Below are 15,986 nucleotides of genomic sequence, written 5' to 3'. Positions count from 1 at the left end.
TTATGTATTGCAGATACAAAAATAGGCAAATAATCCTTGTCCTCGTTGTGGTTGTTGAAAATTAAAGGAAGCAAAGCATTAAACCTAACTATTTTTTTTTCTGGGTCAGAGGGATTTCTCTTTATTCTTAGAGATCTTAAGGTGGGAACTAGAGTTCCACAGTCCTCTCCCATCCTCCCTCCTTCTGGCCCCAAGAGTGAATATAATTTTTACAGTAGTGAGGAAGGACAACTTAAATACCAAGGGCCCATAAGATTGAACTAGAAAAACATTGTAAATTCTGTGTAAGACAAGAGCTAGGAATAAGAAGAAAATAATGAAGAATTGCATACAGGTATGTATCATCTCTTTGCCCTCTATTGAACATTCTGGCAATTTACTATTAACAAGAGAGAACTCTCATTTTGAATATCCTACTGACTATTTCAAGGTAGGAAGGAATATGTTGAGGGCTCCATGGTCATGAGGATCTTAATTTGAGCCTGCTTGTGTTATTACATAAGGTGACTCCTAGAAGTCAACTGTACCATGACACTCACACACACACACATGCCCTGGCAAACCAAAGAAAATCCTCATTGGAACCAAACACGTATGTTCCATATCACTTTGTGCCATAGCACAGACATCATATGAGAATATGGGTGGACATATAAGATTTAGGAATCAGTGAAACATTAACCATGAATAGTATATATAAAATACATACATCACTCAAAATCTCCTGGGCATTTCTGGCTCGAATGACATTAGGTTCTTCTGGCAAAGATGTCCATTGGTGAAAGTAATGTCGATACTCCAGGTCACTGAGGATGTATTGGCACTTTTTAGCCAGTACATGATTCATCATGTCATTGGGAATATGGACATTTGCTTTGGTGTCTTCATAATGTTTTCTGTAGTTCAACTAAAGGGTATTAATTTTTAAAAGAAGGAATTAAAATGCATTCAAATACAGTTATTGAAACCTTAATTAGAAGGTAGATAAGTGTCTTTAAAACTGGAAGGCTATTTAATGAGTTAGAAATCAAATTGTGAGACTCCATTTTTCTGTTAATCTCTTTTTTCTATTCATTATAGATAACTAAATAATTTGTTTATTTTAATTCATCTAATATATAATAAGAATTTTTTAGGCATGAATTATATGCAAGATATTGTGTTAGCAGCTGAGGATTCAAGAAGTAAAAATGAAGTAGTCCTTTAAGTTAGTAATCCTCAAACAATGCAAATTCTACTGGGGGGGATATAGCATGAAAAGATAAGTAAATACAAAATAAACACAAGATTTTGGGGGGCAAGGGAGAACGCATAATCAGGGATCTAGAAGGTCCTCTATGGCACACCCAGCAGATGATATCTTTAAAGTGAGCTTTGAGAAAGGATATAGATTCTATGGAGGACATGGAGGGTATGAAGGGCAACCTATGCAAAGGTCCAGAGGTGAAAAATAGATTGCCATGTTCTACAACCCTAGATCTGTCACTTAAAAAATGGATATATTTAATAATCCAGAGGTTAATGTCATCATTTGGGATAACAATGATAGAGGTTAATGTCATCATTTGGGATAACAATGACTTGGGACATTATCTTGATAAATTCATTTTCCCCTCACCCTAATCCTAGTCCAAGGAGGTTATGGCAATAGGGCAAAAGCAACTTAGTTCCTCTTAGGAATCAGATGAGAACTTTGAAAACATTATTATTACAGACATGCAGAAATACATCGAAGTGAATGGAGTCTTTCCTCCCAAAATAGAACTAAGAGAACAACATTAATATAATGAGAACCACATTAAAAGGCATCTCAGAGCCAAATGATTTTAATAAACAATCTTGGTTCCAGAGCACTGATGATGAAACACTCCTTCCCCTCTACTTAATAAAAAGTTCAGGTACAATAGGGACAAAATGGTTGTCAGACACATTTGCCATGTTGGTCAGTTTTTCTGAACTATTTCCTTATTAGAGAGGAGGATCAAATGGGGAGCACATTGAGAAGAGACAGTTTAATGTAGAAACAACCCAGAAGGCATCAGTACAAAGTAAAAATAAGAAAAAAATTAAAGAAAGCAAAATGATAGCTTTCTTTACTTACCGCACTCCTCATTTTCTGGAAATCCCGACAGTGAAGAACAGCAGGGAATTCACTGATGTGTTTTCCAGCCAGGTAATGGCCCTTTTGCTTTTCATATACTTCTTTGTATTTAAGCTGTGAACCATTAAAACCATTGAGATTAAAACCATAGAGCATATTTTTACCAGTCCACTTTCTACTTTTCATGCAAATATTAGAGAAAAATATCATACTGACCAGACTGTTTACATAGTCAGCATTCTTGGCACCAACAATTGGGATGTACCGCTCATCCAAGGTATAACCAAAGGCTTTGCTTCCTTCCCAGGATCCTTTATATAATATCTATACAAAGAAAATATGGAAAGATTTCAATAAAATAAAAATCTATTTTTACCTTTAAAAAGATACATAGCAAAAATTTCAAGAGATTAGAACCTTTTTGTATAATATACTTAAAAGGGAAGGCTAAGCCAGCTTTCTAGGATTTTGGGCATCATCATTCATCTGTTGGGATTCTTAACCTGTGATTCATGATTTTTTTTTTAGTATTTTGAAAATTAATTTGTTTCTTTTTCAATGCTATCTATTATATGCATTTAATAATATGAAAATGGGTCCAGACTGGGAGGAAAATGGTCTACAACCCCCCCCACACACACACCCCAACACACACACACACACACACACACACACACACACACACAAACACACACACACACACACACACACACACACACGCAAAGAGGATTTAAGAACCCCTGACTACATACATGGTAGGCATGATGAGCAAATCAAATCAGTAAAAGTTGAAGAACTTTAAAATAATAGAATATTTTACATTTTACATTTTAGAGCTAAGGAATTTTAGAGATGATAGGGTCTACCCCTTCAGTTTGCAAGTAAGGAAACTGAGGGTCAAAAGAATTTGGGAGGGTTAGATGAAGTAATCTCTAAAATCCTTTCCAATTCTAAAATCTATGATTTCATGAAGAACTATTTAATCAATTTACATACCTCCCATCTATTAAGTAAATGACCAACCACCTATGCCATAAGTGATTCAAGAAAAAAAAAGAAAGCATTCTATACTATTAATAATTAATGCTATCTGACGAACTAACTTCTATACAGAACAGGAAGAGTTGTTACTAACTAAAATGTCACTTCCAGAGGACAAAAATAAACATATCTATCTGAAACAATGCAACTTCTGTTCCATCAAGAAGAAAATGGTGGCTCATGATGTAATCAGCCAAGATTATTAATAATGACATGAACTTAAAACTAAACATATGTTGAATTATAATTGTAAATCATAAAACAATTCTTACCGTACTATAGAGTTTGGACATATCTTTGGAGTGTGATAGGTGTGGAGTATCTGCAGAGCCAATAAATTTACCCTTGTTTCGGTTAAATGTTTCTTTGTATTTCACCTAACGAAAACAAAAGTTGCCTATTAAAACAAGTACATCTTTACTTTTTTTAGGACCTGACACCACAGGACTCTAAACATAACATCTGAAACAATGTGAATAAAACACATTCATAAACATCTATCTGACTTCATTTGTAATAAGATTCAGCTAGTAAAAATACAAATGGTTTAGAAAAAAGCATTGTTCTTACCTAAAAAATAGTGTTTTTTTCACTTTTTTGTCAAAATATTTACTCAACATAGTTTTTGTAAGTTATATTTTAGAAATGCAATCCGTATGAAAATGATTAAGTCCTACAGATATATATGAAGTCAATTGAACTATTTAGCTTACTTCCACATTAAAGGATACTTACATCACTCTGATTGACTGAGTTAATCTTGGCTAGAACAATCTCTGGAGGATCAACCACACTTGTATAGTTAGGATAATTGTCAAGAGCATCTTTCTTATATTTTATCTGTAAAGGGAAAGAGTAAATTAGAACGAACTGATCCTCTATATACATATGATACTGTTAAATAGGAATTCAAAGTATGTTTCACTTACCTGGTTCACCATATCCTGGTTCCTTGTTACCCTCACATGTTCAACAGAATCAAGGGGTATCCAACCAATACCACGGAGCCACTCTAAGTCTGCTTTATAGATATTCTAAAATCAAAAGAGAAAAGAAGCAATATGTATTGTGGAGACATAAATGACAATGATATTCCTCTCCAGGCTGTACTCCTGTCTTTCTAGACTCCCTACCCATGCTGTAAAAACTTCTTCACTCTAGAAACTCACTTCATCCCTGAATTTCACACTTTATAAGTATTCTTTATGTCTATGGTTTCTTCCTTTTATTGGTGAACCTTCATTTTAAGAGAGATATGAATCAGGACAACTGGAGATAGTCCTGGATAGGCAATCAGGGATAAGTGACTTGCCCAAGGTCATACACCTAGTTGCTATCAACTATCTGAGGTCAAATTTGAACCCCCATCCTTCTGTTTCTAAGGCCAATACTCTATCCACTAAGCCACCTAGTTGCCCTTTGGAGAAATATCTCTCTTATATATCTCAATATCTATTTGTTTATATATATATATACATATATATTTATTACTATCATATGTTCTTTTTGATTAACTATCCATTATCTGTATTAGTAGTCATGGGAATGGGAAGAGGCACAGATCAGACAAAATCAATGAGAATTTTTTAAAAGTTGTATTTGATTTTTAAGTGCTAAAGTCAGATAATCATTACAGGCATAAATCAGACATTGACATATCCTTCCCTTCCATGGCTGACCCTCTGAACTTAATTTAAAATCTCTCAGGTAGATATAGAAGAAGAGACTGGAATATAATCTATATGCAGATAATTGAGGAACATTAAATGAAAAATATTAAATCACTTACATCACTTTGTAGATCATAAGCCTTTCTTGCTTGAATGACATCATTCTGGTCTGGGTGACATGTCCACTGATGCAAGTAATTCCGGTAATCTATATCACTTACAAGGCTCTGACCTTCTTTGGCAGCTTTGATGGACACAATATCAGGAGGTATGTTGATTTTGGATTTGGTTTTGTGATAGTCCTTTTTATACAGTCTGTCATTCTGAATCTCGCCTGCATGCTCAAACCAAACCAATTTGGGATCATCTCTCATAGTGGGAACACCAACGTAATGACCTTTTTGTTTAACATGTTCAGCCTTATATTTGAGCTGTTGGGAGAAAAGATGTAAAGTCATTTCATCATTACTATTTATGCTGCTGGAGATTTTAACAAAGCTGATAAAATTGAGGGGGAAAAAAGATGAAGTATCACAAACATTAGTTTTTAAAGATTCCCCAGGAAGACTAAGGAACATTTGGGAGCATGAAAAAGGAAGAAAAAATTAGCCTTAGATTCCATTCTAGATGAGGAAATAGGAAGGAGATCAAGTCAGGACCATATGAGTTAAAAAAAAAATAAAAACCCTCCTAAAGTGCAAGGTATAGTATTTCCCATGATCAACCATCCCAAGATGTAGTCAAGAAAGGATATATTACCTCACTTTGGACATCACTGGAGTGATGGGCATGGACAAAGGGTACAGCATCTGGAGGCAAAATGTAACCTGTGGCTTTCTGTTTCTCCCAGCCTTCCTTGTAGAGATACTAAGGAACAGAATGCAACCAAAAAAAAAAGGTTAAAACTAGAAGTTCAAGTAGTAGGAATGTTCATGTGATGGAATATCAGTGATGAATTCATATTGATGCCTGAGATCAGATTGTATAAGTTATTACCAATAAATCTGCAGTTAGCTATCTTTAGGAAATGAAGACCCACCTGGTCCAGTATTCTTGCTGCTTCCTGGGCAGTATGTAGTAATGGTGTTTCTGTTAGGGTATACTTTGATTTGCTGTCATTCCAATCTTTGCGATATTTAATCTGAAAAAGAAAGTATTCATGCAATAGGGAATCTAACATTGAGAAAGATGCTAGAAAGGATCAAAAGTTCCAGAAATTCTCTGCAATATGGTTTAAGGAAATCAAACCTAGGCACTTTGCAGATTGGTGATAGTTAGAAAATAAATAAAAGAGTTAGTAGATAAAATTTGGCTGATGATAACAAGAAAAATCATACTTAATGATAAGGGAGACCACAAATTTATGTAAGTTTAATTTTACAGAAGAAAATAATATTCTGGGGCAGCTGGGGGTGCAGTGAATAGAGCACTGGCCCTTGAGTCAGGAAGACCTGAGTTAAATATGGCTTCAGATACTTAATAATTAGCTAGCTGTCACTTAACCTCATTGCCTTGCAAAAACCTAAAAAAAAATAAATAAAAAAAGAATATTCTTACATCATTTAGGATCTCGCCACTTTGTTTGGCTGTCACATAATCCACTCGGTCATCAACAGGGGTAAAATTGAGAGTTTCGACTTTGGTCCGATATTTTTGCTGCAGAAGAAAGATATGAAACAAAGCATATGGTTCTATAAATGGAAGAAAGTATATATTCTTGTTTTTTCATCTACATTGATCATTAAAGTTTCTTGTAAAGTATATATTGAGAGGGTATTTTCTTGGCACTTTGGCTTCTGATTTTGATACTTAGAAAGAGGACAATCAACATGCCCACAGAAGCCACTATTTCTATTTAGCATCATTACCCCAACCCTAATTTCTGAGAGTCCTGAAATTCTAACTTAGTGGAAGAATCAGTGGACATGTGTGTAGGGCAGGGATAACTTTACCCCTAGAATAATGTTATTGTTGGGAGGGCAGTTTTATTATCTGGTATGCTATGAATTTGATCAAGCAATTAGTCTGACTATGAATAATGGAATATCAGAGATGATCTGTCAAGATCACTTTGGATAAGTGTGAGTCTGAATTGGTGAAATGACTTGTCCAATTTTTAAAGTAGAATGAAGCATTTTATTGTTTAACCTGTGAAAAAATGCTTATTGGCAATGGAAGATCATTACCTCACTAAAGATATCAGCAGCATGTTTGGCATGATTCACTGAAACGGAGTCATTTGGCATCCATCCAATTCCCCGTAACCATTCCAAGTCAGCCTTGTAAACTGCCTGTGGAGACAAAAAACAAATGATGAAGTCAAAAGCTGTTATCCCTTACCAATATTTCAAAGGAACCAATTTCCTTCTTTCCATGGGACTGAAGGGAAAATTATTGCTCAAGCATTTTATATATATATATATATATATATATATATTTATTTCTAAATACTCCCTTTGAATGGTATGTAGTATTCAATCTTTCTTCCCAAGCTACAGAAAGTTATCGTCTTCATAGACATTCTCTTTGACATAATACAATTAAGTAATATTTTTCCAGTGCCATTTGTATTTCTTACAAGTTGAATTATATCTTTGGCTTTTCTGATTTTTCTCCCATATCTATTGCAGGCAACTATAACAATTAATATATATAACAATTATATATATATATATATATTATATATATAACATAATAATATATATATTATATATATAACAATAACTATAACAATAATAACAACAATAATAAGCATTATTGTAGTATTTTAAAGTTCCCAAAGGGTATTCATGTTGTCATATATGCTAATATATACATATATATCATATATACCTTTATACCTGGATCAAAGTGTCAAAGTACATACCAAAAGAAAATGAAATCACTATATAAAGTGCTTCTTTTGAGTTGGCAGAGAGAATCTTGTATTTTATAGGGGTGGGAAATTTATAGTTAGGGAACAATAAAGAAATTATCTTTAGATTTTATAGCCTATCAAATGGGCAGGTTATTAAGTTATGGACTCTTCAATTTCTAATATTCAAGTGTATAGTATGTATATATTGGATGACATTGCAAAGTACTAAAATAAGAGAGTTGAATATAGCAAACTCACATCACTCTGTAGCTCATAAGCTTTCTTTGCTTGAATAACATCATTCTGGTCAGGCAGGCATGTCCACTGATGAAGATAATTGTGGTAATCCACGTCACTGACCAGAGTCTGGCTTTTTTTAGAATGTAAGATAGAAAGCATATCCACCGGGCTTTTGAACTTGGTCTTCCACTTGCCCCAATCCAACCTGTATTCTCTTTCATTCTGAATCTTGTCTGCTATCAAGGCCCAGCGGATCTTGTTATCATCTCTGGCAGTAAGGGTTCCCACATAGTGACCCTTCTGCTTTTCATGGTCCAGTTTGTATTTATACTAGGGAAGAAATGTTGGAGAAAATTTTGATTAAAACCCCACCTTCTCACAAACTCATAGGACTTGTTTAAATGAAAATAAAACAAGAGAATCCCCCAAAATGCAATCTTACATCACTGGCAATCTCTCTGGAGGCCTTGGCAGACTGAATTGGAATGGCATCTAGCCTCACATCACAGCTCATCTTCATTTCATCCCAACCTTCTTTGTAAAGTTTCTTAAGAGAAGAAAATCCATGCCATTAGTAAACATCATATTTGAAAAAAAGCTCCTAAGAATTATCTAGTATAATAGTATCATATAGGGACATGATTCTGTGACACATAATTAATACTCAGGCAAAAATTTCAAGTCTAGGTAAAGTGTGTCCCCAAGAAAGGAAAATGAAAGAACTATTTAAAGAAGGCTTTTTCAATTGACTGAAAGTACATTGTGTTTTATAGGGGTAGAAAAGTTGTAGCAATGTAATAATAAATAAAGTATTTTTCTATTTTATTAACTATCAAATGGAGAGACTATTAAGTTCTAGATGCTTCAACTTTTCCCTAAATTCAGCACATTTGAGTAAACACCTTAGACAAGTCAACCAAAAGAATCCCTATCTCTCTGGTCCATAGCCTAATATTTGCTATATAGTTTTATGCACCCCTACTTGAGTTCTGGGGACCAGTCCAAAGAAAACATCTTAATTTGTCCATTATATAGGCAATGGCAATACACAACTTGATCAACTATTTTCTACACTCAGTTAACTTTATGGTACAATATACTAGCAATGTACAGTATTGATATGTTCAATACCAATCCCTCTTACCAAAAGTATCAAAGGAGTCATTTCTAGGGGTCATCTGGTTTCTGTAAATACAATTCTGAACATCCCCTCAGTTAAACTACTCAAAAGAAATAAAAGTTTCCTTTGGATTTAGAGAAATCTTTAGGATAGGCCTGTGCTCTAACTTTTTTCATCTTAAACGTATTGATGAAATATTTGTCACTGGAAATCTATAGCTTTTTAAGAGTATTTGTAGGTTAGGATTATAAATATTATTTGGTGCGAATTATTGACTGGCAAACACTATTACTTAAAGTGCCTTATCTCAAGGACTATGTGTTTGTCGAAAAAAAGATGTGAACATCTAAATCATTGTAAAAAATAGTATTTTTCTTTTAAGTCAATGTACATTTTTCACAGTATCTCATATGAGCCCAGAAAATCTCTGTGGAAAATGGACGGTTGTATCTCTCTTTATCCTCTTTATCCTTATTCCTTTTTCCCTTATCACCACCATTATAGCTGGTATGGCAACAACAGTGGCACACCAAACAACTCAATAAGGAGAGTCAGGAATAGGCCATGTTCAGCTAATGTTCTTACCATTGACCCTAGGGATTTTGTAGCCAAGAGTTCCTAAATGACTCCTTGAAGTAGTATAACAAGACCAAAGTAGTCATTTTTCAAACATGATGAATTCATTGATGTACTTACATTGCTCACATTAAGAGCATTTGCTCTAGCCAGATTAATTTCTGGAGTATCTGGCATTATATGGATTGAAGTTTTGTCTTTGTCCCAAACTTCTCTGTACTTGGGCTGTGAGAAGAAGAAAAGACAAAAATTAAAGATCACTTTATAAATGGATAATATTATCAGTTCTAATATATAACTTTTTATTTTTTAAAAAAATCAAAAACCTATTGAGCATACACAGCACAAATATTGCTGCAATAAATACAAATAAATGGTCTACATTTAACATGAAATCTGAACTATCACTTTGAATTGTAGTTCACAGATCTGGATAACAAATAGCATGTCATATTACCAACATGAATGATAGCTGATTTTTTGTAGGCATTATATGTCAATGGGAATGAAGTACTACTATACTTAACTTTATGAAATGACAAAATAGCAACTTACAATACTGATATTTTCAGCATTTGTCTTAGCAAGTACAACTTCAGGAGTGTCAACAATACTCGTATACTTAAGATCCTTCACAGGTGTCCGGTAGACGCTATCGCTCAAAATCTCCTGAGCGTTCTTGACTCTCAATACCTCAGGAGAACCTTCTGGCATCCAGCCAATACCACGCAACCACTCTAAGTCAGCTTTATAGATGGCCTAAGACAAAATAGGAAGGAACAAGTTGTCTCTTACTGTATTCTAAACATCTAAGACATGGAAATGCCCCATATAATAAAAAATTTACATAATACATGACAAAAGAGCTTTTTTGTTATAAAGAACAAATTTTTTTGTAAAAGTCTAATTTGGGATGCTAAGAAGCTTTTGATTTCTTAGAAATAGCAAACTTGGTCTCAAATTTCACTGGAAAGCTATTTGATGTGTTCATATGACTACCATCTAAACTAGTTGGATTTTTAGAATAGTATTGATAGGCTATGACTTCAGAGAATGGCAGCCATTTGAAGAGTCTTTCCCCAGTACCATAATTCTTGGTTACAACTGAGTTAACAAAAGATTTAGGTTACCAGCAGAGGACTAGAAATCTGTCCCTTATATCAATGCCCTTTTAAGAAACACACATAGTCATATACATAGTATTTCTTAGTTGCTAGTATTCTTCCATTTCAAATTACTTTGTATCTTATTATGCATACATATTCTATGTATACATGTTCTACATCTCAACAGAATGTAAACTGGGGATGTTTCATTTTTACCTTGATATTCCTAATGGTTAACAAATCAATAAATAATAAATAAATGCTGCATTGGAAATGAATGTGTAATCTCTTCCTGAACTGGGTGACCTCCCAGATGATGACAATCAAATATTATCAGATGATATTGGCTTTACAAATCCATTATTTTGCATTTGTCAATAGTAGTTAATATAACATGGTACAAATAAATAGGGCAATAGTGAAAGCAAAATGATGCCTTAGAAAGTAAGTATGCTTTTTTCCCCTTGTTATAGTATTCTTGATCCTGTAAGTTCAGAAGGCCCAACATCCAAGGAGACAATCTTCTCAAGAATACATATGACAAGGTCATATTCTTTGTTTTTTTTTTTTGGTACTTCAGATTCGTGACTGATAGGCTTTCAGTAATGACCCAGCAAGAACTATACATCAGAAAATCATAGAATATTAGAGCTGTAAAGAACATCAGTGGCTATAATGCCCAACATTTATCTGAAAAAGAATTACCACTAGCCAAAAAAACCTTCAAAGTAGCTTTCCAACTTCTGTCTGAAGGCCCAACTGATGTGGCTATTAGGAAGAAAGCATTGTCTAACCCCTAAGTTACTATAATATATGTGTGTAATTAGTGTACTATTCAATTTTGAAGTTCCTAAAGAAAAAGTCTTTCTCTGAACTCTAACAATACTCTTTCCTTCCTGGGTATTTCCAATTGCTTGGAAGTTTTTCCTGACGTTAATCTTAAATTTACCTTGTTGTAACTTCTACTCATTATTCTTGTTCTACCTTCTGGGGCCAAATAGAACAAATCTAATCTATATTACCTTGCAATCTTTCTATAAAATTAGTTATGCTGAAATTTGAGAGAGTTCAGTTTAGAACTAATAAAAAAATATTAAGATTCACAATGAATGCTAAGTTTATGGAAGTCATCATTTCCAAGAGTTGGAATGGTATAAAAATAGAGACTCTGAAAAGGCTTCTATAAATTAACATGTGACTCAGTCATGATTAACTGGGGAGTATACATATATTTAATTTTATTTGTTATCTTAATCTGTTGTTTTATTTTACCATCTGCTATTTTCTTCTAAGTAATATTTTGTAAGCCGAAAGGTTGTGCACTTAGAAAACTTCATATCAAATTCATAAATGACACATTTAAAATATGAGAATGTTCAGGCTATAGTGAAATTTTCATGCAATATTTATCCATAATATGGATTCCATGGATAAATGGAAATAATTAAAGAATTTGTTGAATAAAATTGAATTAGTCATGGTCCTAACTGGCATTAAAGTCTACTATTATCCTTGATCCTCACAACTGAATAGGCCAGTAGAAGGAGATAATTTTGGGCTAAGGAAAACAATCCATTGATAAAAGACTGAGAAACCCATAGTGAAATTCTTCTATAAATTGAGTTTTCTTGGATTATTGTAGCATTTCCCCAAACAACTGGGAAAAATTTTAAAGATGAAAAATTTCATTGATCATAAATTAAATTTGGATCTCTTAAGTGTTCTCTTTAGTAGTACTCCTTAAGGTAGAGAAATTTGTGTACTTACATCACTTTGCAGATCATAAGCCTTCCTGGCTTGGATCACATCATTCTGATCAGGAAAGCATGACCAGTGGTGGAGGTATTGCCGATAGTCCACATCACTCACTAATGCCTGGCCCTCTTTGGCAGCACTGATGGACACCATATTCACTGGTATAGAGATCTTGGCCTTGTTGTCATTGTAGGCCTTCTTATACAATCTGTCATTCTGCATTTTCAGCACTTGAGCAGCCCAAGAAAGCTTGGGGTCTTCCTTTACAGTGCGACATCCAACGTAATGGCCTTTCTGTTGCTCATAAGCAGATTTGTAGAGATACTGGTAGGCACAAAGAGGGGAAAAAATAAGTTATTTTTCAATTCATCTTACTTCTAGGAAAGTTTTCCAAATCAAATCCATTTTGCTCTCATAAATTCTTTACTTGCCACCAATTTACCAACTTTATCCTTTATCTTTTAGCATTCATTCATTTGCTGCTTTGTCATTTCTATGACATCATTCTGTTTATGTCAGACAGAATCAAGGAATTCGAAGATTCAAAGAGACCTTAGTGGACATATAGCATGGACAGTGTAACCTACCCACCAAGTGGTCATACAATGTTCTTAATGACTTCCAAGGAGGGGAATCCACCACCTCTAGAACTAGCCCATTCTACTTTTGGACAGCTTTAAATGTTAGAGACTCTGAATCTTCCTTAAAATATTTGAAAATAGCTATCAAGGTACTCTGAGTCTTCTTTTCTCCAGGTAAAACATGCCCATTTCCTTCAATTGATTTTCTTTTATGTATACTTTGCCTTCTATAACATAGAGTTTATGGTGTAATGAATTCACATTAGATGTACCATGAAGGAAATTCTTTTGCAGGCAAAGGTTGGATTTAAATGGCCACTAAATTCCCTTCAAACTCTGAAATTCCATGATTCTTTTTTCTGCTCCAACACTTTCTACTTGAATAACCACAAAAAAGTTACTTGACCATTCTTTTTTTGTTTGTTTGCTTTTTACAAAGCAATAAGGTTAAGTGACTTCCTCAAGGTCAAACATCTAAATAAGTATTAATTGTCTGAAGTCGAATTTGAACTCAAGTTCTCCTGACCCCTGTACCACTAGCTGCCCTTTTACTTGACCACTCTTTTTTTTAGGTTTTTGCAAGTCAAATGGGGTTAAGTGGCTTGCCCAAGGCCACACAGCTAGGTCATTATTAAGTGTCTGAGGTAGGATTTGAACCCAGGTACTCCTGACTCCAAGGCCAGTGCTTTATCCACTATGCCACCTAGCTGCCCCTACTTGACCACTCTTAAACTCAGCTTCTCCACTTGTAAAATAGAGGTAGCAATTATTGCAATATCTAACTCATATGAGTGTTAGAAATGAAGTCATTTGTAACTCTAAATTACTATAATAAATGCGAGTGATTATGGTGCTACTCAGGAATTCATCAAGAAAAAGAACTGATTTTTCTCTGGAATCTTAATTCCAGTCCCCCCCCCCCCAATCCATACCATGGTCTTTAGTGCAGTGCTCTACATCCAGTAGGCACTTAATAAATACTTATTAATTAGTTGACACTGAGAAAATCTTTGAAAAATAAATGACTATACTTAACCCATGACAAAAAAATGAAAGTATGACTACAATTGCAATAAAGTCCTTAAATTAAACTACTTGAGCACTTGTTAGATTTGGAACTTGAACACAGCATACTAATAATAGTGGAAAGTCTATCTACCTTTCATCTTATTTTATTACCAATTCTAAAAGTACCTAGCAGGATATAAATACAAGTTTAAATTGATCGGTATTTAAATTCACCAATAAAATTTTGGGTTTTTTTTCCTGGCCAAGAATGGGCAAGTCCTTATTCAGAAATGAAAAGTAAAGGGCAGAGCTTTTACCTCACTAGCAATGTCTCTCGAAGCCTTGGCATGCTTAATTCCAATGGCATCTGCTCGTATGTCATAAGCCTTCATCTTGACATCATCCCAAGCTTTTTGATATTGTTTCTGAAAAAAAGAAATCATCATATTCATAGCCAATATTTACCAAAACATATTCAAGGAAACAGGCATTAGTGTAAACTATGGCTATATTAGTGATCTTGTTTCAATTTGAGCTTGAGATCTAACAAATTTGTAATGATATAAAATAAAACAATCTCTCCCCAAAAAGGGAGACTACAATATTTAATTTTGTTTACATCTTAACAAATAGCACAAAGATGAAATTAGATATGAGAAAACTGAATTCATGTAGAAAATAAAACAAAAGAATTTATATGTGGTTGCTAATCTCTATTACATACAACTTGATTTTAAAATTTTAAGGTTTTGTTACTATCTTTTATTTTGACATTTTCTAAATTTTATCACTTGCCTCTATCCTTCCAAAGAACTATGCTAATAAAAAGAAAATTTGCTTAAAAACACAATAAATTCAATGTTACTCTATAAGTTGCCTTTTTGCATGTTTCCTCTTGATCTTCCTTCTATTCTGTCCTGTGCATTAAACAATATTTCAATGACAGAGAGAGGTTTAAGAATGGAAATTCATGGAAGCATAAATAAGTGTGGAAAATTTTTAAAAAATGACAAAAAAAATGGTGAACTTTTTGTTCTCTTTATATTGAAACATTTGCATTTGATGATAATTCTGAAAACAAAAAAGTTAAAAAATTCAGCATTCAGCCTTCAGAGAAAATGATTATAACCCAATAAAAAAAACCTAACGTCTCTGAAGTTCTTTCATTTGCTTCTCTTTATTTCATTTCCCCAAGGCCCCCTGTCCTATACTACCGACTTAGCCTTAAATGGTAGGAATAGAAAAAATAATAGTGAAAATATCAGGTATCAAATCCTACTGAGTATTTTTATATGGAAAAAAAAAGTTCAGTTACAGCTACAGACGACACAAAGATTGCTTTCTTATTAGTGTCTTACATTGCTGATCTGCATGGCATTGATCTTGGACTGCAGCATCACAGGAGTATCAACAGGGATGTTCACATTTGCTTTTTCCTTATCCCAAGCATCACGATATAATGGCTGGTAACATGTAAACCAAAGGAATTTCATTACAAATATGTTCTATAATATTGCAAAGGAATTTAGAGGTATATTTAAAAAGTTATCTGTGGGTATGTCCATAATAACCTTACTATTATCTTTACCATCCTGTCAACTTATTGTTAAATATGCCTTTTCCTTGGTGGCTTTTTTTAGTAAAAGCCCAAGCTTTGCAGTACTAACAAATTCCATGAAGAAAAACTAATTTATAGGCATATTGATTTAGGGCTAGAAGGAACCTTCAAGACCATATAAGTTCAACTCATTTTATAGATATGAGGAAGCTGAAGCTCAGAGAAGCTATATAACTTGCCCAGGGCCCAAAGGATATGTGTAGCAGTGCTATATTTGAACTCAGATTCTCTTTCTGGAAAATTTGCATTCTTCCCACTGTACCACATATGACCCATCAGTGTTGTAATGCAAAGAACATGAGTCCAGGAGGAT

The 15,986-nt window shown here is 33.9% G+C and overlaps 1 protein-coding gene across 24 annotated transcripts in view; it reads right to left on the bottom strand.

Annotated features, from left to right (window-relative positions):
• Positions 1-15,986, bottom strand: part of LOC141507890 (nebulin-like) — a 266,955-nt gene that overhangs the window by 79,189 nt on the left and 171,780 nt on the right. For all 24 annotated transcript variants that reach the window (XM_074216005.1, XM_074215980.1, XM_074215989.1 and 21 more), the window contains 18 exons: positions 15,414-15,518; positions 14,373-14,480; positions 12,479-12,790; positions 10,161-10,364; positions 9,726-9,830; positions 8,352-8,456; positions 7,928-8,239; positions 6,999-7,103; positions 6,370-6,468; positions 5,852-5,953; positions 5,572-5,679; positions 4,932-5,243; positions 4,072-4,176; positions 3,878-3,982; positions 3,415-3,519; positions 2,318-2,425; positions 2,102-2,215; positions 710-907 (listed from right to left, as the gene is read on the bottom strand). In XM_074216005.1, the coding sequence (XP_074072106.1) occupies positions 710-907; positions 2,102-2,215; positions 2,318-2,425; positions 3,415-3,519; positions 3,878-3,982; positions 4,072-4,176; positions 4,932-5,243; positions 5,572-5,679; positions 5,852-5,953; positions 6,370-6,468; positions 6,999-7,103; positions 7,928-8,239; positions 8,352-8,456; positions 9,726-9,830; positions 10,161-10,364; positions 12,479-12,790; positions 14,373-14,480; positions 15,414-15,518 (2,712 nt within the window). The remainder of the gene's footprint in view (positions 1-709; positions 908-2,101; positions 2,216-2,317; positions 2,426-3,414; positions 3,520-3,877; positions 3,983-4,071; positions 4,177-4,931; positions 5,244-5,571; positions 5,680-5,851; positions 5,954-6,369; positions 6,469-6,998; positions 7,104-7,927; positions 8,240-8,351; positions 8,457-9,725; positions 9,831-10,160; positions 10,365-12,478; positions 12,791-14,372; positions 14,481-15,413; positions 15,519-15,986) is intronic.

Source organism: Macrotis lagotis, chromosome 1, assembly GCF_037893015.1.
Source record: "Macrotis lagotis isolate mMagLag1 chromosome 1, bilby.v1.9.chrom.fasta, whole genome shotgun sequence".
Taxonomy (NCBI): domain Eukaryota; kingdom Metazoa; phylum Chordata; class Mammalia; order Peramelemorphia; family Peramelidae; genus Macrotis; species Macrotis lagotis.
The sequence above is the reverse complement of the archived record's forward strand: the minus strand, read 5'-3'. Positions and strand labels throughout refer to the sequence as shown.